Raw genomic sequence first — 26,198 nt, forward strand, 5'->3', positions numbered from 1 at the left:
AGAGAGATGTTTAAAGCCACTGTAGCTTTCTTTGAGCAGGGATGGGGCATGCTGATTAAATGGTACAGTGGGGGCCAGCCCCGTGGCTGAGTGGTTAAGTTTGCATGCTCCACTCCCGCAGCCCAGGGTTTCACAGGTTCCGATCCTGGGCACGGACACGTCACGGCTCGTCAGGCCACGTTGAGGCGGCATCCCACATGCCAGAACTGGAAGGACCCACAACTAGAATGTACATCCATGTACTGGGGGGATTTGGGGAGGAAAAAAAAGATTGACAACGGTTGTTAGTTTAGCTGCCAATCTTTAAAAAAATGGTACAGTGTACAGGGCACTGGAGGCTACCGGAGCTGTGACCTGCAGAGAGAGGTAGTACACGCTCAGATGGGTACTGCAGACTGGGGTGATGATGCACTGTTTAGTTTAGTTTGTTTTTTTTTTAAGCAGATAATCAAAGAACGTAGACTTCTTATCAAAATGACATTCAAAGTTCACCCTTTGAGCCACCCACAGACTCCACATCCAAACATATAACAATGGGAGAGAAACATAATCCTTTTTATGGACCAGGGACTGAAGAGAAGTGTGGGACTGAAGCCACAGAACTGCAAGTCTCAGTATCAGGTATGGTGGAGACAGTGGGGATACAGGTACCCAGCACCACAGAGAAGTAGGGTAGAGTAGGGTGCAGTGGGAGGAAATACTAAGGCCTTCACCCAGAAAATAGCAGACAGGTGAAGGGAAAGACAAACATTTGAAAGATCAATTAAGAGACACAAGATAGACTGATATGGAGATAGTTATAAATGAATGACACACACACACTCACAGAATCCCAGAAGAGAAAAGAGGAAAAGGCAGACACAACAAGCAGAGAGATAAAAACTGAGAATTTGCAGAGTTGATGAAAGACATGGGCTGTCAGATTGAGGGTACACTCCAGATAAATAAAAGTAAATGCACAACTAGACACATTAAAATAAAACAGCAACACACAAGGATATTCCTAAAATTGACCAGGGAGAAAAGACAGATTACCTACAATGAGGCTTCTTATTATCAGTATTTGCCAAAAGAAAGAAAATCATATCTTCAAAGTTCTTAAGGAAAATATCTGTCCATCCAGAATTTCACATCCAGCTAACGCTTGTTCAAGGATGAGAATGAAAAATATTTTGCTACAGACTCTTACTGAAAAAAAAGGCAAATCCTCAATTTCAGAAGAAGGAAATAGACTCAGAGTTAAGAGAAAGATAACAGAAAAAACAATGAAAGTATAAATTAGTTTTTTTGAAAAGTTTGCAATTCAATATTTAATTTTAAAATAACTATGTGTGCATGAGTGTGTGCTAAAAATAGATGAAACTAAAACTCTAAGCAACAATAACAAGGATTCTGAGGCAGCAGTGCTCAATACATTCAAAGCCCTTGTCCTATTTGTACAAGGAAATAAATTGAAATTTCGTTAGAAAAATTTCTAGTTGAATGTGAATCTTAAAAATTTAAGGGTAAGTGCAAAATGACAGAAATAAAACCCATAGCTTCTAGATCAGCAGAGGGAAAAAAACGAAATATGAAAACGTATGAATTCAAGAAAATGTAGAAAAGAGGAAGAAAAAGGAAAAAAGAATGAACAGAAAATTTAAAACATTAGGATAGAAATAAGTCCAGAAATATCAATAATCACAATAAACGAATTCACTTAATAAATAACAGAGACCCTCAGAATGGATGGTAAAACAAAATCCAGCTGTATGTACCTTATGTAAATCACTTCTAAAACCGAGCAACAGAGAAAGATCAGAAGATAAAAAATGCTACCTGAAAGAAAGCTGGTATAGCAACATTGATATTATTAATGTTAAGCGAAATACATTTTAAGGCAAAAAAGCGTTAAAAAGGATGAAGGGAACATTACATAATAATAAATGGAACACTTCACAATAAAGATATAAATCATGAACATGTATGCATAAAATATATAAAATAAATATATATATTTATACATACATTATCAACTGGACATTTAAACACTTTTCTATTAGTAACTGATAGGTAAGTGAGACTATAGAAGATTTGAATAACATCAATAAGCAACTTGATTTCAAGTAAATATACATGAATTATATATTTTTATAAATATTGTGTTTAGATAAATGCCATATATTTATATAAATTATATATGTGTGCATGTATCCTGCACCTAACAAATAGAATATATACATACTATTCAAGTATGCCTGGAATATTTCCAAATATTAGCAGTATACTAGGGTACAAAGAAAATCTCATCAAATTTCAGTGAAGCAAAGTGAAATAAGTCAGAGAGAGGCAAATACTATATGATCTTACTTATATGTGGAACCTAAAAAAAAAAACACACCAAAAAGCTGAACTCATAGATACAGAGAACAGATCAGTGGTTGCCAGAGGCAGGGAGTGGGGTGGGTGGAATGGGTGAAGGCAGTCCAAAGGCACAAACTTCCAGTTACAACACAAATAAATCCTGGGGATGTAATGGACAGCGTGGTGACTATAGTTAACAGTACTCTTATCGTATATTTGAAAGTTGCTAAGAGAGTTGATCTTAAAAGTTCTCATCACGAGAAAAAAAAAATTGTAATGATGTGTGGTGATGGATGTTAACTACATTTATTGTGGTATCATTTTGCAATATGCACAATATTGAATCACTATGTTGTAGCTAATATAATATGTTGATTATATCTCAATAAAACAATTTCAATGAATCAGATTTACATACACCATGATCTCTCATCACAATGCCATTAAATTAGGAATCAATAGTAAAAGGTGATGAAAAAAGCATATATATAAACAAACAAAAATTGTGTTTTTAAATTACAGATGAGCAGAAGACACAATCACGGTGAATTTACAGTCAAACAAAGGAAGGAGATTCCAAAAGTGATGGGAATCAGCCAAAATATTTAAGATAAATCTAATCCTTAAGTCTATTTAGTAGCAGGAAACATTTACATGGAAGTGTACTATGTATAGTAGTAGCCTCTGCTGTTCACTAAATATTTCCAGTTCTTCTGGTCACATGGGATGACTGCATACCCTGTTGCCTTGAAGTTACAAGTAGTGATATGACTTGCTTTGGTCAATGAAATGTGAGTTGAAGAAGTTTTTGCTACTTTTTAGGCAGGAGCTTTATGAGCTAGTATTTGGTTGGCCAGGCCCTTTTTTCTTCCCTCGGCAATTCTAGAAGCATGGAGATGAAACCTCACTTAGCCTAGGTACCTGAGTAAGGACAATCTTCTGAGTCCCCCTCTGACTCTCTTCCTGTCTCTACACGTGCGGTGCAACAGCATCAAAGGGACACATTGCCACCATCTCATTTCCAAGTTAGGTTTCCAGTTATCCTCTGGATTTCTGTCTTCCCCAAGCTGAATGATTGCAGATTTCCTTCTTTGGAGCTGTATTTACAATCTGTTGGCCTAATCACCTAACGAGCCTGATTTTTAAGCATTGTGTTTTATTGTTTATTGTTTTCTCTGTCTCCAGTTTTTTAGTAGCATCTGGGAACTTTCAGACACTGTTTTTCACAGACTAATAAAAAGGGCTAACAAATACTGTCAAATAAAGCCCTGAGCCTGAAAACAGAGACTTTAAGTGGTTGTAAAGCTGGAAAACAGTCCTAGGAGTTAATTCCCCCATCCTACCCACCTGACTCTTCTTTAGTTACCAGAGAGCGTGCGATCATCTTTGAAGCTTTCTGGCATTCTGTTCTGGTGGAGGCAACCATATCTTTAATAAAGTATTTTCTGATAGTTGACACATATCTTCCTTTCTAAAACTAAACAAAAGATATTCCTGAAGATAAGAAATAGGCACATATCTGTAATCATGGTGACAATCCTTCAGTGACACGATTAGAATCATTGTCTTTGTGAAGGACCTAGGATGAGACACTACAGTTGAAACACAGATCACCCCTCTATGATATTACTTTTCTTTTCTGAAAATTCATTCTGTGCACAGACTGTGATTGGGCACTCACTGACAATTTGTTTGGAATACACTTATAGGAACTTCTCTGAGGGTATCTTCTAACTTCTAGAATGTGATGATTTGCCCAAGAGAATGAGGCGCTGTTTTCTCTGTGCTGCATTCCACTGCCACTTACTTTGATCCCAAGAGTCATGTCCTTGTAGTTGTGCCAGTGCCTTGAAGGAGAACTAAAGGATCCACACTCATAGGAGGGCTGGTCACCCTGTCCTGTCACACAGACTTTCAAATGATTTCTGACTTTGGTTTGCAACACTCCAGTGTGACTGCAATTTTTTGCAAGGGAGTTTTATAAAAGCTCTGGGAATTATCAAAGTAAATAACCCTTTTGAATTCAAGAAAGAAAACTCTACCACATTGACTTTTACGATGAGAGAAACATTTGAGGAAAACAAGAAAATAGATTGTTCTAAATCCAAATACTTTCAAAAGCACTAGAGTAGCCATCCAGTGTGGTCGTAGTGCAAAGTACCAATTCTGCCAGCAAGATTCAAATCATACCAGATTCATTTTGTTCTTACAAAGTTAACAAATTTCGAAAAAAAAATTTAAAGATCATTTTCAGTATGACATTATCCTTCAAGGTTTAAGTGATTTTCACACTTACTTTCAAGAAGGGAAAACCTTGTTCAAAAATGTCTACTATCTGTTTTGGGTAAATATGTTTCAGATTTTGAAAAAAGTTTCTGAACATTTTTTTTACATTTTTGAATTTTAAAATACCTCCAAAACCATTATGGGATCTGTTCAGTTCCAACATAGGCTGTTAGAGTGGTATTCACATTCGAAGAATCCAAATAGCTAGAGATGCAAAACAAAGCAGTGATAGTTTATGCTGTTCTGTCATCTGCACAAAAATAAGCATTGAATGAATAGCCATTGTACTCTCAGAACTGTTGTACCAGCACTGGCAACTTTGTTGATCTTGGAAACCAACTGTTTTCTAATCTGTGCTTGGTGACTTTTGAAGTCTCAGTAATATTTGCTTGTTAATGAATCTGACTTTGTTCAAGACATTCCTGGCTATTGATTTTGCATCAGTCAATAGTTTTTATTGATAAGCCACCAAGACCAGAGCACAATATTCTGCTAGGTGCTGCTGAAGACCAGAAAAGAGATCTGCAGTCTACAAGTTGGATTCTCAAGGCAGAAGGCCTAGCTTCAAATCCTGGCTCTGCCACTTATTGGCTGGGTAACTTGGGCAGATTGTCTGACCTCTTGGTGCCTCAGTTTCCTCATTTATAAAACAGGAGTAATAATAGAACCTACCCCAAAGGGTTGTTTGATGATCGAATGAGTTAATACAAGTAAACAGCTTAGGGCAGTTGCTGGCATTTAGAAAGCACCAATAGCTGCTATTAGGAGATAAAAAGTTTCATTCTAATGAGAGTGGCAGATATGCGAGCTATTCATAAAAACAAATCAAAGTGACCACAGAGGAAGCAATACTGACTAGAAATTAGAGCTGGTGCTGTATCCTAGCTCTACTGTTGCTTTGATACATCTGATATCCAGTCTGACAATTGAATATCACAGTACCCACCCCAGTGCCTCACAGCTTCATAAAGAGAACTGAATGAAAAGATGGACGCTTTCTACGTAAAGTCTTCCCTCAATTTTTAGCCAAAACTAATCGCTCCTTCTTGGGCACTCCCTATGCTGTTGACTTGTGTTTTCATCACGATACTTATTACTCTAAGACTCATACTATAGTTAGTTGTTTGTTTCTTTTTCTAACTAGATAAAGTCTTGGTGGGGGAGTCACTGTCTTACTTTAAAAAAATCATCTAGCATTGTGACTTGAGCATAATAGACATGTAATAAGTGTTTATTAAAAAGGGCCCTGACAAGTATAGCTTGCCAGATAAACAGAATTATTACTATTAGTGCCATTGCAGCTACTACTCTATGTGACTTTACCGGGTATAATTACATGGGTTGTTGGCATGAATTTGAGTAGTAGAGTTGGGTGGGGTCGAATGGAGCAACCTACACTGGGATTATTACATAAATCTCAGCTGCATGTGTTTTGTTTTCTCTGTATTATCCCCTTACATGAAAACACATATATCAGATGCAGCAAGTAGTTTTCTAACTTTTCGTTGGGTTACATGTGAAATAATCAATTCTTATGGGGTCTGCAAAAAGCCTTCTAACCCTCCTGTGTTGTTACCATGTGATAAACGAGTCTTACGGAAATAGCTAATTAGGTTCTTGTCTAAGTTCCAGCTAGAACTTGGGGATACATTTATTTGTTCATCTATTCTTAAAAAAAACTTTTTGATGTTTCTTTGCTATGGGCCTGACACTGTGCTAGGCATTGCACAAGGGCAGTGGGGACCCACAGTATTCAGGTCTATTCTTGGTGGATAAACAGAAATCTGCACTAAGGGGCAAAAAAATGCAAACACTGTAGTCCATCTGATTTAACTTGAAAACACATTTGGGGATCTTTGATCTTAGTTTAACATATTAGGTGCTTTTGTCTTCTTGCAGGAATTGGATCTAGCAACTTGAATGAACGTAGTACTCATATTAGGGTTTGTCCAATGTACTGATTGAAAATCTACTTTAAAACATATGGGGCTTACTCTTAGAGGCATTTTACTCTAAGACAAATGTACAAGGAGAACAGCTAGGCCCCTAGAAACTGTACTGAGAACTGTTGTCATTTTCATGACTGAACTTGGGCAAGTAACCTAACCTTGTTACCTCATCTGTAAAACTAGGATAATAACAGGCTGTTCCTAGATTTCCTTGGAGAATTACATTTACAAAATCAAGAAGAAACTATGTTGCTTTTGCAATTCTGTGGCTGGATCGATTTGATGTCTGTAGATCCTGTTACAGGTATATGTGAAACACACAAATAAAAATAAGTTTATTTTCTCTCTTAAAATTCACTAGAGTGACCGTAGTTCTGAAGTATAAAGGATGGGGCACATTGGAGAAATACACACTTTTTCATCTGGTTTTGAATGTGTGAAATATGGACGTTTCTCATCAGTTTATTGTGTTTCAAATGCACCCTGAAAGCATAACATTTTTAATGAGACATGCACTTTCATTTTTCATATCTTCTTTGCAAACCTCTGAAATCACCTGATGTACTTCATTCAAAATAAAAATCTCTTAAAATTGAGCAACTACGCATGCAGTTTCTTTCAAAACCTAAAGCTTACAAATTTGCATCAAAATAAAAAATCAAGACTGCTTAATTAAAGCCTTGACACCATCAACCTCTTTAATTATGTGTTAAAAAGACTGGCATCCTGGGGACACCAACTTAAAATCTGTGCACTTTGAGGGTCTCTGGTGTGTGTACATGTGTAATTCACAGGAGGGGGAAAAAGAGATGCTTTAATAGAAAAGAAAGAAATGATTTAAAATTTCACTTGACGCGAATCATTTCCCACTTTTAAAACAGGAAGAGGGCAAATTTGTCTTTTCAGAGGAAGAATACAGAATAGAAATTTAGAACAAAATGTTTCATCTCTTTTCTATGTCTAAATTTCAATGAATCTTTCTTTTTAAGCAACAAAGAGTTTTATAATAATTGTTACCTAGAAAACAGTTCTAAAGCGTGACTACTGTTGCTTGCATGTAGTCTATAGACCACATTGGGTAAATGGGGGAGGAGCAGGCTGCTTATTTCTGTCCTTCTCTAGAGTATATAAATTCTGTAGTAAAAATGACTGCTTTCCTTTACTTCTTAATTCTTGTTGACTTCGCTATTAGGGCCTATTCCCAATTTCTTTTGCTGATGTGGAACCCGGCTGCTCTTTGTTCTCATTGTGGCTGTCGTCTCCCTTTCTTTGTGTTGCAGGAAACTGCTACGCGCATCTGCCACTGAGCATGCGGAAAAATCTTTCAATAGATTCTTCTGTTAGGACTTTCAGTAGTATCACTCCACTTCTCCAGGTTTTAGTAATAACCAGAATATCCAGAAGATAGACCAAACCTCGGAAAGGTGATGGGTGATACAGGTGGTTGAGTGGTGGTCTAGCAAGCTGGGACACCAAATAGGAAGGTTTGGGGTAGTTACTACACATAGTTATCTAATTCATGGGAGCTCCCACCAAGCAAGTTAAATGCAGAACATCCACCCTACGCACAGAAGCCAGAGATATAAATTGACAACTGAGAAGACACAAGTGTTTCTGAGCAGAAAGGCACAGAGCCATATCTAAACCAATGGATACAATGTGCCAGCAGTTCCAGAGGGATGCGGTACATAGTCACAAAGATCGGAATGTAAAGTCCCTGAGCAGGGACCTTCGCTACATAGTATGTCATCTGGGGATGAGAACCAGTTGTGTGGACTTTTCTCATAATAACATCTCAGACTTTTCTCTGATTGTGTTAAACACTCAAAATGCTAGGTGAATATTAATTGAATCAAACAATTTAATTCTTCTGCTTAAAAGCACCCCCCACCCGCCCTTTTAAAAGCAGATTTGCCAATGGTTTCCAAAAGACGTAAGAAAGAGCAGGTTCGGCAGAGAGATTAGGGATATTGGGGCAGAGTTTTGGGGTTTTTCTGTCCCCCCTCCCTGCAGTAAGTCTGACCTCAATAGCTTGTAAATTATTAAACAGATGGAGCACTATACAATTTTACTCATGTTTCTCCCACAACGATTTTGCCTGTTTTGTTCACTGCTTGCATGGCCAAGTCTTAGAATGATGTCTGGCACAAGAGTTCGGTGCTCAAAGATCTTTTGTTTAATGAATGTATGAATATATATAATATGAAAAAATGCTCGTTTTATTGGGGCAAACATTGGTGGTAACAGAATAGTTCAAATTTGACTATTTTACAATAAAGTGAACACTTGGCTCTTTAGCATCTGGCCACTCTCCCCCTCTTAGTGAGGGATTTCTTCTTTTTCCTTGGCCTCTCGAGAGGACTCCCACCATTTTGTTTCTGTATTACCAAGTAGTGGATTAATAGCACCGTCTCAAAGCCTTTTTCTTCCACATATTTACTTTTCGGTTCTTAGGATAATGTTCCCCGGCCTTTTGGTTCTCTATAAGTTTCATTGCCAGTGGCCAGCGGATAAGGTCGTTAAGCATAACAGCGCCCGCGGAAGAGAGCAAACTAGCGGGCACTAGGCGCACCGCTCCAGGGCAGGCACCTGCCGCGGGGTCTTTGGAGCTCCGCCCCCGGCTCGGAGCCGCGCTCAACTCGCCCTCTCCGCAGCAGCCGGAGGAAGCGCCTCTGGCGGGAAAGTTCAGGCCGGGTCCAATCAGGCACCTGGGATTATGTAGCGTGGGCGGGGGCAGCGGCCCCAGGACCCCAGGCTGCGCAGCCTGCCCCGCCCCTCCGCAGTGCCTCAGCCCCAGGCAGGTCCTCTGCCCCCGGCCCCTCCCACCGGGCGCCCGCGCCCCGCCCCGCCCCGCCCCGGGGCCGCGGCTAAAACCCGGAGCCGACGCGGCGCCCAGGGGACTGGAGGGACGCTCTGAGCATGTGCAGAGCGGCTCGGCGGCGACTGCCTCAGCCCGAGGCGAGGGCCCAGTGCTGATGCGCAAAGCCGGCTCGCTCTCAGTCCCGGCGTAGTCGGGCCCGCGGGCCGGGGCGGCAGGAGAGAAGCTGTAGCCTTCCCGCGGTCCGAAGAGCCCGCGCGGCGGCGCGCACCCCCGGCGGCCACGGAGCCCTGGGGACCCACGATGATGGCGGAGCAGGTGAAATGCGCCTCGGCGGGGGGCGGCTCCGGAGCGGGCTCCGGGCCGGTGGTGAACGCGGAGCTGGAGGTGAAGAAGCTGCAGGAGCTGGTGCGCAAGCTGGAGAAGCAGAACGAGCAGCTGCGGAGCCGGGCGGCCAGCGCGGCCGCCGCCCCGCACCTGCTGCTGCTGCCGCCACCGCCGCCCGCCGCGCCGCCCCCTGCAGGGGCCTGCAGCCCGTTGGGTCCACGGAGCCCCCCAGCCGCCGCCGCCGCCTCGGGGAGCCCCCTGGGGCTCGGGCTGGCGCTGGGTGCCGGGGGCGGCGGCGGCAGCGGCGGCTCCAGCCCCGCGTTCTCGGGGACCTACTGCCTGCCCAGCCCGGCGCCCTCCCTGCTCTGCAGCCTGGCGCAGCCCCCCGAGGCGCCCTTCGTCTACTTCAAGCCGGCGGCGGGTTTCTTCGGCGCGGGCGGCGGCGGGCCGGAGCCGGGGGGCGCGGGGACCCCGCCGGGGGTCGCCGCCGCGCCGCCCTCGCCACCCCCGCCGCCCCCCACGCTGCTGGACGAGGTGGAGCCGCTGGACCTGGAGAGCGTGGCCGCCTGGCGGGACGAGGACGACTACACCTGGTACTGCCGCGCTCCGCTCCCGCCCCAGGACCCGCGACCCGGAGACCCCGGGAGGGCGTGGGCAGGAAGGGAGAGGGGACCTCGCCTTTGCCCCCGGACATGGTGGCCTGGCAGGTGGCGAGCTGGGCGACGAGCGGGGGCTTGTCACGAGGGCGGAAACCTCTTTTCTAATAGCTCAGGCTGACCCAGTTGGAGATGAACGGGTCCTCTCCATCTCCTGTGTTCTGCTGTTTGCTGATTATTGGGTCCCAAGGTCCTCGTTATCATTAACTGCAAAATCCATGCTATCTTTTTGTGGCTCAGTCCTGCGCTTTTTCCCAATCTTTTTTGGAAGTGGCGGGGGATGGGTAGAGGTTGGCCTCCGCCTGCGACGTTACTGTGCTTTCCTCTCAAACGAACGCTGGACAGGATTTGCGTGTTGTCCCTCTTCCTGTGGCATCTCAAGCCGCCTGGTGAATCGGATCGATGTCTCCTTGGAGATGCGTTCTTGTGGTTTGAGTTGTGCAGTTGTGTGTCCTCATTCGCTGCATTTTCTCTGATAGCTTCTCGTTTGAGAGACTGGCTTTTTAAAATGTGCTGAGCTCACTGGCTTTTCCATCAGTGATGATGTAAAAGATGAGGGCTTTTCAGAGAATGGAGTGGGCAGCTTGAAGGCGCTCTGTTATCTAGGAACCAGGGAGCTTTCTTTAATTTTTAAAATTCAACTGGTGATTAAAGGAAGGTGAGATTAGAGAAGGTTTATTTTTGAGAAACTTTAAGATGGTTGTCAGAAAACTTGAGGCTGGCAGCATTTACTTCCTTCAAATCTGGCTAGCTCTCCTTTCCCTCAATGAATAACTTTGGGGGGCGGTTCTGATTCCTTTGTTTTTCATGCTACTTGCTCAGGGAGTAGTAGTCATTTCATGACCGACTTTTGGGTGGTTCATGTGTTTTTCCCGGTCACTAGAGGTAGTGTGATGTGGTCAGATGAGTAGAAGCGTCAGATAAGGTGCAATTTAGGTTCATGGGGGGAAAATGAACAGCATTCACCTCAACATAGTGGCAGGAATAATAGTCCTCCGTCTATCTTTTTATCTTAGGTCCTTTATTTAAGATCCTTCCTGTTTTTCCAAGCTGGATTTTCCTCACTTTCTTTGTGTTCCTGTTGCATGATGGCACAGGAGGGAGTGGAAGATGGAGAACCTTACTGGTTTCCTACTGGGACTGTGGTGTTCCTTTTCCCTTACACTCTTATGTGAGAACTCGAAGTGTAAAGTACACTAACTGTACTTTTACAGTTGGTTTGATTCTGAGAATTAAAATGTTTGGAGCTACAATAAAGGCATATTCATCCTCCCCTCAGTACTTTACGTTTTGGCAGCTGTGCAGGTAGCTCACGTTGTGAAAACCACAACAACTCACCCCTTTCTTAAACTTTAAGCCATTCATAAAGGTGTAGAAGCTACACTTTTATTTTTGTAGAGCGTGGGCTGTATTGTGATCTCAGTTTCAGCCTGAATATGGTGCTGGAGCGTGCTCTCATGATGATTCTTAGGTTATCACTAATAACTCTAAGCCCTTATGCCACTTTCAAATTATTTTAGATTGATTTAGTCCCCCGTTGGCCTTTTCTGAAGATATATACTTAAATAGTAGAAGACAGCTTGTTTGTATTTTTGATGGCAATCAATCCTATGTTTTAAAAAGATTAGCAGCTTTGAATTTATTATGATACACTTATAAAATAAAGTGGTGGATCGGTGATAGTACATATATAGTTAGTATACTTGTAATATCATCTTTTGAATGGACTTCTACCATATTTAGTTATCATCCACCTGTTGCTAGCATTTTGATATCTAGGCTTTCCTTCTGTAGGTTTATTTTTTTAATCAAAATAGCATTGAAATAGCTAACTTTAAAAAAATCACCTACTTAGTGGGATTAGCCTATTAGCACTTAAAATGGTTTGAGACAAATCTAAATTTGTAGCAGGTTCTACTAATTTTACTCATCAAGTGTAGGTGAATAAATAAATCAATGCCTTGACACTTTACAAGTGTTTCTGTAGACAAATGGCACACTATTTATAGAGTGTCTTCCTCAAAACAAACCTAGGATTAGAATCCCAGGTGGAAAAACAGGGAGGGATCATTAATCTTAGTGAGATGGACTTCAGATTTTTTTTAGGGTCACTTGATTTACAGAAGACTTTGGTCATCACATTTTATACATTAAGATCTTTTTGCATTGCAGTGTTTTGGCCTACCGGTGGACAAATAATTAAGAGGGTTTAATTTTCAAAGTTTAACGCAGTTGTTAATGCTCGCAAAGCCCTCTGAAGTGCCTTCACCACTGCAGGGTGTACGTGTCCCTGTCCTGTGCTCTCACAGGGTGCTTTTCACATGGATTCTCTGATATGTTTGCAGGAAGGCAACTTATTTTCATTTCCTGTGTTTATTAAGAAAGAACTATAGTGAATAATACATACTTGATTATTTAAAAAATATTTTAGAAGTTTTATATTTTCGTTAAAAAACACACACACAGAAGTGAGTATAAGGTCACAAATAAAAAAACTTCCCTCTTGTCCCGTTTGTTATCATGACTCATAGTTAACTTGGTTATTATTCTGTTGATTCTTCAAGATAAAAATATAATTATATGAATCAATATGCAAATATATATACATCAGGTTTTTTTACACATACTTTTCATTGAACACATCTTCAACCTCTTTGTCTCCGTGTAACAATTGCATCATTGTAAAGTGACAATATTAAGGACCAAGTTACTGTTAACTGTATCACCTGCAAGTTTTCATAAATTTTTATCATGATTTCATCCTAATGGGTTAAACAAAATTGATGTTTGATAATTTATTACAATAGTACTTCCTGCTAAAATGTCATATCTTCAGGAAAGAAAGTTCACAAATGTAGATTAATCATTGAACATTTTAGAAGTTCTTTTATGTAAGTTTATTTTTTCCTAATAAAACCATAGAGTGTAACTAGTCACCTTTTATTAATCTGGACAACACTTGGCTCAAGAATTACATGAAGAAGGAACACAGTGAATAGTAGAAGCATTTGCTTGATGATAGTTCATTAGTTAATGAATGATCAGTCAGGTGTCTCAGGTCTTTATTCCAAAATAATTTCCAATTATTTAATCTGTAATATTCCCTATTTATTAAAAAAAAACTTCGTAAGAAGAATGGTGTGTTTTGCTTCTCATTTTGATGAAAAGCTTTGTCTTATTTCTTCAAATATTTATCTCAGTTGAATTTAAAGTATTTAATTTTGCCTTAACGCAACCTGGTTATCTTAGCGTGGTGCTGCTAGAATTAAATATCGCAGACAGTTAAAGCTGATTAATTAAAGCAGTTCCAGAACCTTATTCTTAGGTCCAGATATTACAGTGCCATCGCAAAGTTCACATCCTGCTGTACTGATTCTTCAGTTATCGTACTGCTAATCTGACAGCCTTAGCTCTCCAGAAGACCGTAGGCTAGAAAGTAATGTGGAGAAACTGAGTATTAGGAGCCAATAAAAAGCTCAACAGGACTAAAGTCATGGTGCCGTACCTGGGACTTGGTGTAGCTGGATGTTTTGCCAATCTCTGCAGAAGGATGTTTTAAGGATCTCTGTCCCAGTGTCACAGGTTGAGAAGCACCAGGGTGCAAGCAGAGGAAATCAGATTGATAGGAGGTGGCAGTGAGGGGGCACTGGCAGCAGTAAGTCAGTCACTGCATACTGGACCTTCTCATGACCTGTTTCAGTGTTCTTATTCATTGTTGAAGGACTGAAGCTCCAAGGTGAAATGACTTATGCAAACTCTCCATTATTTACTGAAATAATTAAGGCTAAAATTCAGATTATTTACACTGATTCAGAAGTATTTACACCATTGATCTTTTTTCCGCCACAAGCATGGTTGTGACCCATTAGTGGGTTATAAAGTCAACTCAATAGAGTGACCAACAGTTTTTTTAAATGAAATGCAGTAGAATATAAAATCAGGATCAGAGGGCATTGTATCTTACAATACAAACTTGTCTTGATTAAACTTATTTCAGTTTTATGTGTGTGTGTCATTAGTTAAAATAGTAAACGTATTGTGTGTTATGGCCAAAGTTAGAAAAACTCCAGTTTATACTGTTTGATAGCAAAATGGAGAAAACAGGTGGAAGAGCACAGTTCTCTGTAGATAGTGTAGTGCTGGGGAAAGTCAGGTCATGTACTCCTCAACTAGGAAGACAAGTCTACATTCAGAAAATGCCAAGATTAAAACATGCCAGCTCATATAAAATACAGCTGTATAAGGAGACGTTTGTTTTAGTGGAACGGCAATTAACAAAATATTGAGACTTATGGAAAAGAGGTGTCGCAGGGATTTTAAACTTGCCCAACTGGAAAGGACAGGAGAAAAGTTCTTAATTATATAAGGGGGAAATGGTGATACATACAAATTAATGAAAATTTAATGAATGAGATATTCATCTTCCATGTGTAACACCAAGACCCCGGACAGCTGGCTAAAATCATTGCCAGTTCTTCATCAAAGCTGTCGAACACCTTGTACTATACATATGGCACAGCGAAATTAGACCACCTAAACTGTTTTTTTGCATAATTGATTTTCAGTGAAAAGACCAGAGGGCGCTTCACTTTCTGACAGCGCTAATTGAAAATATGAAGTGTTTTCTGGGAGCAGTTGGAGTTGACTGAAGTCTGTGCTGATGTGTCTTGTAAATGAGTAACTTTGAAACACTACCGTGAGACTCTGAAACAAGTTTAGATCTACCTGTGGAGGGAGCGGGGAGAGTCTGCTGTAGGACAGCTCAGTAACTAAAATCTGGACTTCATGTATCCTTTCGGTAGCCTGGTGAGTAAGTGGTAAGTGTCTTCTGCAGTTTGACCCTAGCAGGTGCTAGTGAATCCAACACTGTTTAAGCTGACTAAGGATGGATTCATTGTGTTCATCAGTGCTGATGTTTTAACTTTCCTTACAATAAAATTTGGGTGATTGAAGGCTCTGAAAATTACTTCTCTGCAAGTTGCCACATACTGCTTTTCAGTGACAGGCCTGTAACGTGTGTGTGCGCGCATATTGCTGTACCACTTGTTTTTGTGTTATCTGCAAAAGGATGACTTTAAAACCAAATGTTTGCTTGAAAATAACTGAGACTATTTTTCTAGACAGTTGTAATATGTAATTTGAAGCATTCAGGGTTATTCTAGTGGGCTTTGTATTATTTCTGAACTCCCAGTGTTAGCACATGTATTCAGCCAGAGTGTCCAGAATATGAAATGTATGGAATAGATTCTATGAGAAAGATAATAGTTTCTAGTTATATGTTTTTGGAAGTTATTGAAGAAACGTTAAAGAAAATTAGAGTGAGATTTCAAATGATAGCTTTTCTAATATTCAAAGAATTCTCAAGTTTTCGACTAAGGTTTTTCGCATATTTCTGCCAGATCCCAATTCACCATCAGTGAAATTATGGAAGTTGAAAGAGTAGTTTGTAAGTCACTAGGAGGTATGTTGTATTAATGATGGCAAAATAGGGTATTGTAAATGTTGCTGGCATGGTAATGACCATGAATAAGGTGATTTTTTGGTGACTTTTTAGAAGATTAAAACCATTTAGGAGAAATACGGGTTTTACCTTGCTCGTCTGATTTTGGAGATATGTTGTATGTTTGTAGCTGTATGATCTCTATCTAGAGCTCATACGTGACTCCATAATGAACTGCCCTTTTTCTTTCTTTAAATCTAGCTCTAGGCCTAGCTGTAGAAATAGTAGACTCAAAGCTATTCTGGATACATTGTTTGCAGACTGACTCTGAAAATTACCATATATTTGCATAGTGCTTCAAAGTTTTATCAAAGTAGGACAATAAATAGGATGTAAGTAGTTCAAAAACTCATCTATAGCAGGGCTTATTACAGAAGGCAGTAGTCCTCTACTCTTTCCTGCCTCCATGTCCTCCACATCGGCATCCCTTTATCGTCCTCTAGCTGTTTTCTTTTGTTGTTTGTAAACAGTCTTTAAGCCATGTGATCTTAGACATCTGTTGACTTATTTTGGAAGATGAAGACCAAGCTCTCTCTTCCTCACCCTCCCACCACCATCTCTCTTTTTCCTTTTCATAATTTTTCTATTAAGTCATATGTAATGCTTGTGGTAGGATTATAACTGTTACTAGCTGAGCCCCATTAATATATGTTACATTTATTTTCTCTAATTCCTTTGTCCTTCCAAGAGTTAATAATGGCCTCTCTTTTTCCCTTTCACTTTCTTTAATCCCTTTTTACTGATTATTTCTCCAGACACTCTAATGGAGTCATGAAGATTCTCAAGATCAGACACATTTGATAACCTCTTAAATCTGTTTTTGAAAATTTATTTTGTGGTGCCATCCCTTCTGGAAGTTTTAATCCCATTGCTCAAGTCTTGATTGTTTGCTGAATGCACAGTGCTATTGTCGTGGGAATTTCTTTGGTTTCTTGCCAGTGTTGGATCTCCTCTTTCTTAAATCCTTTGTCTTCATATTTCATTTATTCTTTAGGTGGGACACAGCCTCCAGTGGCTTTCTGAGAAAGGGGACATGCATGAGAAGTACACTTTGAAATCTTGCATATCTGAAAACGTCTTCATATGAGACTCATATTTGGGGTGGCTATAAAAGTCTAAGTCAGTTGTTTTCCCTCATGTTTAAAGGCATTGTTCCATTTTGTTCTAATTTCTCTTATCTTATAGCTCCTGAAGTGCACTGTGATTTGGGTATCTAATCCCTCTTGACTTTTTCTTTAGGTTTCTTTCTTTGTCTCTAGTGTTCTAAAATGTCACATTGTACCTTGATATAGGGCTCTCTATTCATTTGTTGTCCTGGATATTTGTGGAGGCTTTTACTCTAGAACCCTATGGCCTTCCTTCAATTCTGAGAAATTTTCTGCGTTTTTTTTTTTTTTTTTTAATAATTTCCTCTCCATTTTCATGTGTGTGTTTTAGAACTTGTAATAATCAGATGTAGGCCCACCTGGTACAATCATTTAGTTTTTTTATACCTCTTCTCCTATTCTTAATCTTTGTCTTTTTTTGCTTCTGGGTGACTTCTTCAACTTGACCTTCCAAACTCACTTATTAAATCTTTCGTTTCTGCTATAATAGTTAAATAGTTTCATTTGCCAAGAATGAAGAAACTGTTTCTTTTTTAATATCCTATTTTTGTTTTGTGAATGCAACATTTTCTCATAGATAGTATCAGTTATCATTGTCTTGGATTTTTCATCTGTTCTCTGCATTGTTTTTCTCCTCTACTTCCAGTCTCAGGGTTTTATTTAAAAGGATATTTCAGTTATCTGGTGTCTCTGGTTGTCTGTTCATACCCAAAGGAGGTGTTGAAGTTGATCCAAAGCTTGGCGTGGTAGAGCTCTTTGACTGGTGCACTCTACTAGTGATTGGGTGGGTAGTCAGTTATCTCTAGGTCTTTTCTTGGGTTCATCTGTTTCTGCAGACATAAACCTTCTATACTCCTGGGAGATGTAAGTAATAAGGCAGTCCGTTCTAGGAATGTAAAAGGAAAAATGGGGCTTGGGTTCTGACCAGTCGGTATGTAGATTTTGATTTAGTCTCTCTGGTTCAGGAAGATGCTTCATCCCTCCTTCAGCTAAGTTTGGTGACCCTGAAGTCAGAGTTTCTCTGAGTCAGCCTGTTGCCATAGTAAGCCTCTGATCTTAATGATGGAGAAGGGGTGGTGGAACTGGCTGTATGGAGGAGAGGAGGAGATGTGGGGTTCCACTTGTTCCTTACACAGACTTTCAGTTGAATTCCCTGCTTTCAATCACATGATCTTCCCAATGTTCTGTGAACTGCACATGGGGATGAGACATAAGTACCAGACAGCATCGATGGACAATAGAGGATGAAAGAGAGGAATCCTCATAAATGAATATGACACAGTGGGTTGCTTAGCAATCAGTATGCCTGTGGAAAGTGAGCACTTCTTGTGAATATGCTGTGAGGGTGTGTGGTCAAGTGAGAGAACTATATTACATAGGCCATGAGAGATTAAGGAAATCTTCCTGTGGAGTTTCCCTGCAAGCAAAAAGCAACCAAAACAAAAGAAAACAAAACTGGTGGGACTATCTGGAATCCTGAGACAAGCAGGTTGGTGGAAGCTCCAGCAGCAGAAGATACGAGCAGTCGTCCTGTAGGATGCTAGAGGCAGTGGGCAGAACAGTGCTTCAGATAGTAGCTGAGAGGGATTTGAGAACAAGCAAAGGCTCAGACAGTGACATAAATTTGTGTGTATTAAACAGAGAGGAAAATTATTAATTTAAAAAAGACTAAAGATAAGGAAGTTGCCCAGTTGACTAATTTAGAGGCTTATTTACATCAGGGCTGTGGCACCTGCTTCTGATTTACTTACATGGTAGATGGCAGTGCCAACCTTAAGTTGTAAGAACACTGAAGGACAAGAAGCAGTCAGTTACTGTCTTAGGACTTTTGGGAAAGCTTTATTAACTTATACAAGAAATATAAACCATATATATTTAAAATGTCCTGTTTGATAGGTTGTGACATACATATATGACCATAGGACTGTCTCCGCAGTCAGTGTATCCCAACCTCAAGTTCCTCGGGACCCTTTGTGGTCCCTCTCTCCTGATCCTGCCCACCTCCAACCCAGGCACCACTGATCTGCTTTCTGTCAGTCTAGATTAGTTTGCGTTCTCTGTAACTTTCCTATCAGTGAAGTCATACAGAATGTACTTTTTTTCGTTTCATTTGTTTGGTTTGGTCTGGCTTCTTTCAATCAAGATAATTATTTTGAAATTCATCTGTGTTACATGAATCAATAGTTCATTTCTTTTTATTATGAGAGCTATTAGATTGTATGGACATAACAACTGTTTGTGTATCTATGCATCTTTTAACGAACATTTGGATTGTTTTCAATTTTTGGCTATTACAAATAAGTCTTTATGTGAACACATGGCATTCATGTCTTTCGGGTAAATACTTAATGACTTTTGAGTGGTTGGTACAAAGAGTAGGTTCATGTTAACTTTTTAAGAAGCTGCCAAAATCTTTTCCAAAGTGGGTATGTCATCTTACATTTCCACCAGCAGTGTATGAGAATGTCAGTTGCACCACTTCATCACCAATACTTGCTATGGCTGGTCTTTTTAAGTTTAGCCATTCTAATAGATGTGTAGTAGTATCTCATTGTGGTTCTAGTTAGCATTTCCCTAACGAATAATGATGAGCATCTTTTCATATAACTGTTTGCTGTTCATATATCATCTTTGGTGAAATGTTTATTCAAATATTTTGTCCCCCACTTTTTTTCTTTTTGGTGAGGAAGATTGGCCCTGAGCTAACATCTCCCTCTTTTTGCGTGAGGAAGATTGTTGCTAAGCTAACGTGTCTGCCAGTCTTCCTCTATTTTCTATGTGGGATGCTGCCACTACAGGATGGCTTGATGAGTGGTGTGTAGGTCTGGGCCCAGGATCCGACCCTACAAACAATGGGCTGCTGAAGCGGAGTGTGCGAACTTAACCACCATGCCACTGGGCCAGCCCCTGCCCTTTTTTTAAAAAATTAGGTTGCTTGTTATTGAGTTTCCAGAATTTCTTATATATATTCTAATTACAACTTCTTTTATCAGATATGTCATTTGCAAGTACTCCTAATTTGTGGTTTGTCGTATATTCTCTTAATAGTGTCTTTGAAAGAGCAAAGCTTTTAGTTTTGATGAAGTCCAGTTGATAAATTTTTTTCTTTTATGGATCATGCTTTCAGTCTGAGAAATTGTATCTAAGAAGTACTTGCCAACACAAGGACACAGAGATTTTCACCTATGGTTTCTTCTAAAGGTTTTATAGTTTCAGGTTTTACATTTTTGTGATCTGTTTGAGTTAACTTCAGGTATTGTTTGAAATGTGGATCACAGTTTACTTAATTTTGCATATGGATATCCATTTCTTCCAGCAGCATTTGTTCAAGAGACTGTCTTTTCCTCATTGAATTCTCTTTGTACTTGGTCAGAAATCAGTGTGCCATGTATTTGTCATTCTATTTCTGGACCATCTATTTTTTTCCATTGATCCGTTTATCTTTGTGCCATATTGTCTTCATTATTGTAGCTTATCGTAGCTTTGTAGTAAGTCTCAATCAGTTAGTGGTAGCTCTCCAAAATCATTGTTTTTTAAAGGTGGTTTTGGCTATTCTAGGATCTTTGCATTTCCATATGAATTTTAGAATCAGCTTTTGCATTTCTATAAAAAGCCTGCTGAGATTTTGATTTTAATTTTATTATATAAATGAATTTAGGGATAATTGGCATCTTAGCAATATTAAGTCTTCTAACCCGTGAACGTGGTCTGTCTTTCCATTTAGTAAATCTTCTTTAATTTCTCCCATAGCGTTTTGTAGATTTTAGTGTACGGGTCTTGACATCTTTTGTCAGATTTATCCTAGGCATCTTACTGTTTTTGTATGCTATTGCAAATGGAAAGTGAAATTTCAAAAATACTGATTGTTGTTAATAGAAATATCTTTAATTTTTGTATATTAATCTGGTATCCTGCAATCCTGCTACTAAACTCACTTATTAGTTGTAGTATCTTTTTTGTAGATTCCTCAGATTTTTTTTACATAGATGATCATGTCATCTGCGAATAAAAACAGATGTACTTCTTTCTTTCCAATCTAAATCTTTTTTGGTGGGCGGGGGGAGATTAGCCCTGAGCTAACTGCTTCCAATCCTCCTCCTTTTGCTGAGGAAGACTGGCCCTGAGGTAACATCCATGCCCATCTTCCTCTACTTTATATCTGGGACCCCTACCACAGCATGGCGTGTCAAGCAGTGCCATGTCTGCACCTGGGATCCGAACCGGCGAACCCCGGGCTGCTGAAGTGGAACGTGCCAACTTAACTGCTGCGCCACCGGGCCGGCGCTAAATGTTTTTATTTATTGCCTGATTGCACTGGCTTGAATGTCCGGTCCTTGCCTTGTTCCTGATATTAGGGTAAAAGTGTTCGGTCTTTCACCATTAAGGATGCTGTTTTTGTAGGTGCCTTTAATCAGATTGAGGATGTTACCTTCTATTCCTAATTTGCTAAGAGTTTTTGTCAGGAGTGGATGTCCTTTTCTTTGTCTATTGAGATTATCTTATGATTTGTCTGTTTTAGTATATGTGGTAGGTTACAATGATATTTGAATGTCAAGCCAACTTTTCATTCCTGGGATAAATCCCACTTGGTAATGATGAAGTATTCCTTTTATATACGGTTGGACTCAATTTACTAAAATATTTAGACTTTTTGCTTCTGTGTTGATGAGGGATATTGGTCTTTAATTTCTTTCCTTGTAACATCTGTGTCTGGTTTTGGCATCAGTAATACTGGTGTCATAGAATGTGTTAGGATGTGTTCCCTCCTCTTCTGTTTTTTGAAAGAGTTTGAAGAACTGGTATTTTTCTTTAAATATTTGGTAGAATACAGCGGTGAAAATTTCTGGGGCTTGGCTTTTCTTTGTGGGTAGTTTTTTGATATGTGAAATGCCTATTTTGTAGGCAGCATATAATGGGGTATTTTGTGACTCTAAACATGAGGAGAAACTTGCCCATCAGAATATTTCCCCTTAGTTTTTATTGGCTAGGATTGTGCCCAGCGCTTGTTACTAAACCAGTCATTGGGCAAATGGGAATAATGGAATTACTATGATTGGCTTAGCCCAGTGCATCCATCTCCAGGTGAGGTCTCCTGACAGCAATATCAGCATCACCTGAAAACTTGTTAGACATTCAGGTTCTTTGACTCCACCCCAAACCTACTGAATCAGATAGGTTAGACCTGCCTGCAATCAGGTGTTAGCAATTTGTGTTTTAATCAGCCCTCTAAGAGATTTTGATACATCAGAGATTGAGAATGACTGGCCTTGACTAGCCTTTCCTTGGAGGTTCTAGGGAGAGCTACCTAGTTATATCAGGGGTCTGTTATCAAAGGAGGGTGAAAGGGATGGATTTACATAGGTAGGTAATAATCTTGTCCTAGTAGACTGAGGTGGGGCCCAGGACTATGGATTTGTAATCAATCTACTCTTGATGAAGGCAGGACTGTGGTCGATACTCTAAGGGGTGAATGATATATTAGGATTACTATTATATCAATTAAAAGATATTTTAGAATCTTCACCTGTAGCAAAGGTTAGTGAACTGTATCCCACGGGCAAATTGGATCTGCTGCCTGCTTTGTATGGCTGGTCATCTAGATTTTTACATTTTTAAATGATTGGAAAAAAATCAAAAGAATACTATGTCGTGACATGTGAAAATTGTGGGAAATTTACCTTTCAATGTCTATGAAGTTTATAGGAACACAGGCATTCTTACTCATTTACATATCATCTGTGATGCTTTTGGGCTGCCATCGTGGAGTTGAGTAGTTGTGACAGAGACTGCGTGGCCCACAAAGCCTAAATATTTACCAGCTGGCCCTTTGCACAAAAAGTTTGCCAACCCTTCATCTGTAAGAATAATTTACCAAAGAATAGTACTTTGCCCAACCATCTTGTGTAACTGGTAATTTATACTAGTAGGTGGAAATCCTGACTATAACAGTGAAAGAGTGAATAATGAAGTATATTACTTCCCGAAAATGTGCTCATTAGAGTTAGGATAACTTTGTTTGAAGGAGTATCACTTTAATGAGATTTGTAATTAGAACATAGCTTTATAAAGCACGGTCTTACTGGAGCTAGTGACTATAATTTTCTTTCTTCCTTTTTTAAGTCAACTGTTGGTTAATCCTCAAGAGAAGCCTTTGTGCATAACCTTGTCACTGAAAATATAAAATTTACCTTAGCACAGTCTCTCAGTGAGATCTTTGTTTTAACTTACAGTGCCTCACGGTGGTTATTTTGAATCCTAACCATTACTGTGTAATAGTATAGATGCTGAAAGTGGACTCTTCTAAAATTATCTTTGAAAGCTGTTTGTTTGGCTTTAATGAGAAAGAAGCACATGCCAAGTTTAGTATAGATTTGAGATGGGAAATATCTGGTTATTTAAGCATTGAGAGAATCAATAAAGAACTGACTTTCACTTATTTTAGACGTATTTTTTTAAAAAGCACTTAAGATTTGCCTTGTTTGGCACATCATGTTTACATACATTAACCCAAGTTCACATAAGATTCTGTTGCCAAAGAAAGAGACGAAAATGTTCGTTTCTAGAAATGTAAGTGAGGTAGTCGGATCATCGAGGTTCCCTTTCAAGGTTAGCTCAGTAACATAAGCCCCGATCTCTGACTCGGAGAGTTTCAGTTTTTTGAAGTCCTTCTTCCCACCAGGCTACAGAAAGTGTCATATTCTATTTGGGGATATTTGCCTGTTAAAAAATAATTTTGGTATTTGAAGTAATCAAATTTGAGTTCTGTTTTCAATAGAAACTATTAAATGCATGTTGTTTTCTCTAGAAGAGAGGTGATCTCTGTGTATCTATATAATACCTATAATGTAGATTTCTTTTTTTAAGGTTATACACTGGCTCTTCAAAGACATTCTCGTCATCAGAGAAGTCCCTGAGCCCCTTGCAGTGGTGTAGACACGTCCTAGATAATCCGACTCCGGAGATGGAAGCAGCAAGGCGTTCCCTGTGCTTTAGACTGGAGCAAGGTAACTGCGACCCTGTACATTTACATTCTCAAACTCTTGCTACTGTCACCTTTTTTGTCGCTAGTTTTGGAAGAGACAGTTAAATGGAAAAACCTTACCCAGAGGTGTGGCTGCTGCGTGTTGTTCACTTCACATATATTACACATAGGGTTTCTCAGTATAGAATACATTTAGTTTTGTGCTTGATTTTGGCCAGATTTTTAGCTTGTTTTAGTTTGTGTTGTAAAGTAGGAATATGTATTTTTCTCTCTGTTTTTTTCTTTCTGTCTACCAATAAGTAAAATGAGTCAGTCTTAAGTTCTCTGGGGATGGTGCCAAGGTCATGTGACTGAATTCTAAGATAGAAAACTGAGGTTCCGTTGGGACCTGAGTACTGACCTTTTTGAGTTCCTTAAATGTTTAAGGATGTATAACTGAAAGTCCTAACCTTTATAAACTGGGAAATAATCCTCATATTGTTTGTAACATTGGTTAATTTATGGAGCCCAACATAAGTATAAGTAAAAAAAAAAATTAGAACTGTTGTAGAAGGAAAAACAGCAAAAGGAATTAGTAGTACTCAGCTCCTTGCTATTTTAATAAAGTAGACTACTTAATTAAGGTTGTGATTATTTAGGCCTTAGCTTGTCTCTTAGCCTCTTGCTATCTGTTTCATTATCTGGGAACACTGTTTCTATTCCATGCCTGTATCCAAATCATGCTTGAGCTTGGAAATGCAGATTCCCACTCGGGCCAGATTAATCACAGTAGCTCAGGGGCATCTGCTCTGACAAGTTCCCCAGTGTGATTCTTGGGTACGCTGAAGTTTGAGAACACTCCTTCTGAGGCTCTTCAGGAATGGTTATAAAATATTTGGACCTGGTAAGACAAAGTATAAAGGTAACATTTCTTGAGCTCTTAATTCTGTGATGGTTAGTGCATTAGTTCTTGACATCCTCCATTTTATTGGGTCTAACTACATTCATCTAAGGTAGGTCCTACACTAGCTTTTAGAGATGAGAAAGGTGCAGTTTAGAGAAATTCAGAGGGTCAAGAGGCCACAGTGATACCCCGGGGGCAGAGCCAGAGCCTGGGTCTCCCTCACACCAGACTGTCCTTAACCAGTATTTGTTACGCTTTTTTGGCACAGTCATAAGTAAATATCAACAGAAATCTGTTTTAAATATTTGGAGATGGTCAAATTAAAAAGCATGCTTTATTAACATTTTGACTAAAACGAAGTAAGTTAATTAGCAATAGTAGTAAGTTGAAGAGTGGAGTAGGAACAAAGGAGTATTAGGGTTAACTTGGTGACAGATGCTTATCTAAGGGAGCAAAAGATCTCCAAGTCAGGAGATTCCAGATGATTCTGTTTCCATTTCCCCGAGTGACCCTAAGCAAACCATTAAATCCCACTGGACTTTTCTCTCTCTAGAAGAGAGCTAAGACCACCTCTAAGGTTCTTTATTCAAACATGCTTGATTCAAGGACTTTGTATATGTACATTTGTATATATGAATTTGGCTCAATTTCATTTGGAAGACAATTCAAATGAAATTCAAAACTAGAGTCCTCTAAAAAGTTCAGGGGTCAACAAACTTTTTCTGAAAGGGACCGGATAGTAAACATTTGAGACTTTGCAGGCCATACAATCTCTGCCATCACTAGAAAGTAGCCGTAGATGCAATAATTAATGAACAAGGCCATGTCCCATTGAATCTTTATCTGCGAACACTGAGATTTGAATTTCATGTGATTTTTTTCATACATCATAAAGTATATTCTTCTTTTGATCTTTTTTTTTTTTTAACTATTAAAAAAAAAGGTAAAAACCATTCCTAGCTGGTGGGTGTAACAAAAATGGGCAGGTTGGATTTGGGCCACCCAGGCCAAGGTTTGACCCCTGCCTTAGTTCATTTGCACACAAGTCAGATTTACATATAAGGTTGAGTTAAAAAAAAGATAGAGGAGAGGCTTTGTTAAATTTAATGTAAATAATCCTAATTGCTGGTTGCTTTTGAGATTTTAGACTAAGTGCTTGATTATCTAATTTTCCTTTCTTTGACAAGGGGTTAGAGCAGAATTGTGAGGTCATAGGACCTGAATTGACGTGCTGCAGTTTTATTCATGATGTAATATATTTAAATTTCACATGAGAGAGTTTAAGCAGAGAACTAGCTCTTCAAAACTAAAATTAGTCTTTTGCTAAATTTGTATATAAATCTAAATC

General features: G+C 39.5%; 1 protein-coding gene across 2 annotated transcripts in view; it reads left to right on the forward strand.

The window, feature by feature from the left end:
- The first annotated feature begins 9,505 nt into the window (after window positions 1-9,505).
- SLAIN1 (SLAIN motif family member 1) overlaps window positions 9,506-26,198 on the forward strand; it is a 56,415-nt gene continuing 39,722 nt past the window's right edge. The window contains exons 1-2 of one of the 2 annotated variants that reach the window (XM_008524084.2): window positions 9,506-10,316; window positions 23,850-23,989. In XM_008524084.2, the coding sequence (XP_008522306.2) occupies window positions 9,700-10,316; window positions 23,850-23,989 (757 nt within the window). In that variant the 5' untranslated portion in view covers window positions 9,506-9,699. The remainder of the gene's footprint in view (window positions 10,317-23,849; window positions 23,990-26,198) is intronic. The other variant, XM_070579026.1, reaches the window with a different exon arrangement.

The sequence above is a fragment of the Equus przewalskii genome, chromosome 16 (assembly GCF_037783145.1).
Source record: "Equus przewalskii isolate Varuska chromosome 16, EquPr2, whole genome shotgun sequence".
NCBI lineage: Eukaryota > Metazoa > Chordata > Mammalia > Perissodactyla > Equidae > Equus > Equus przewalskii.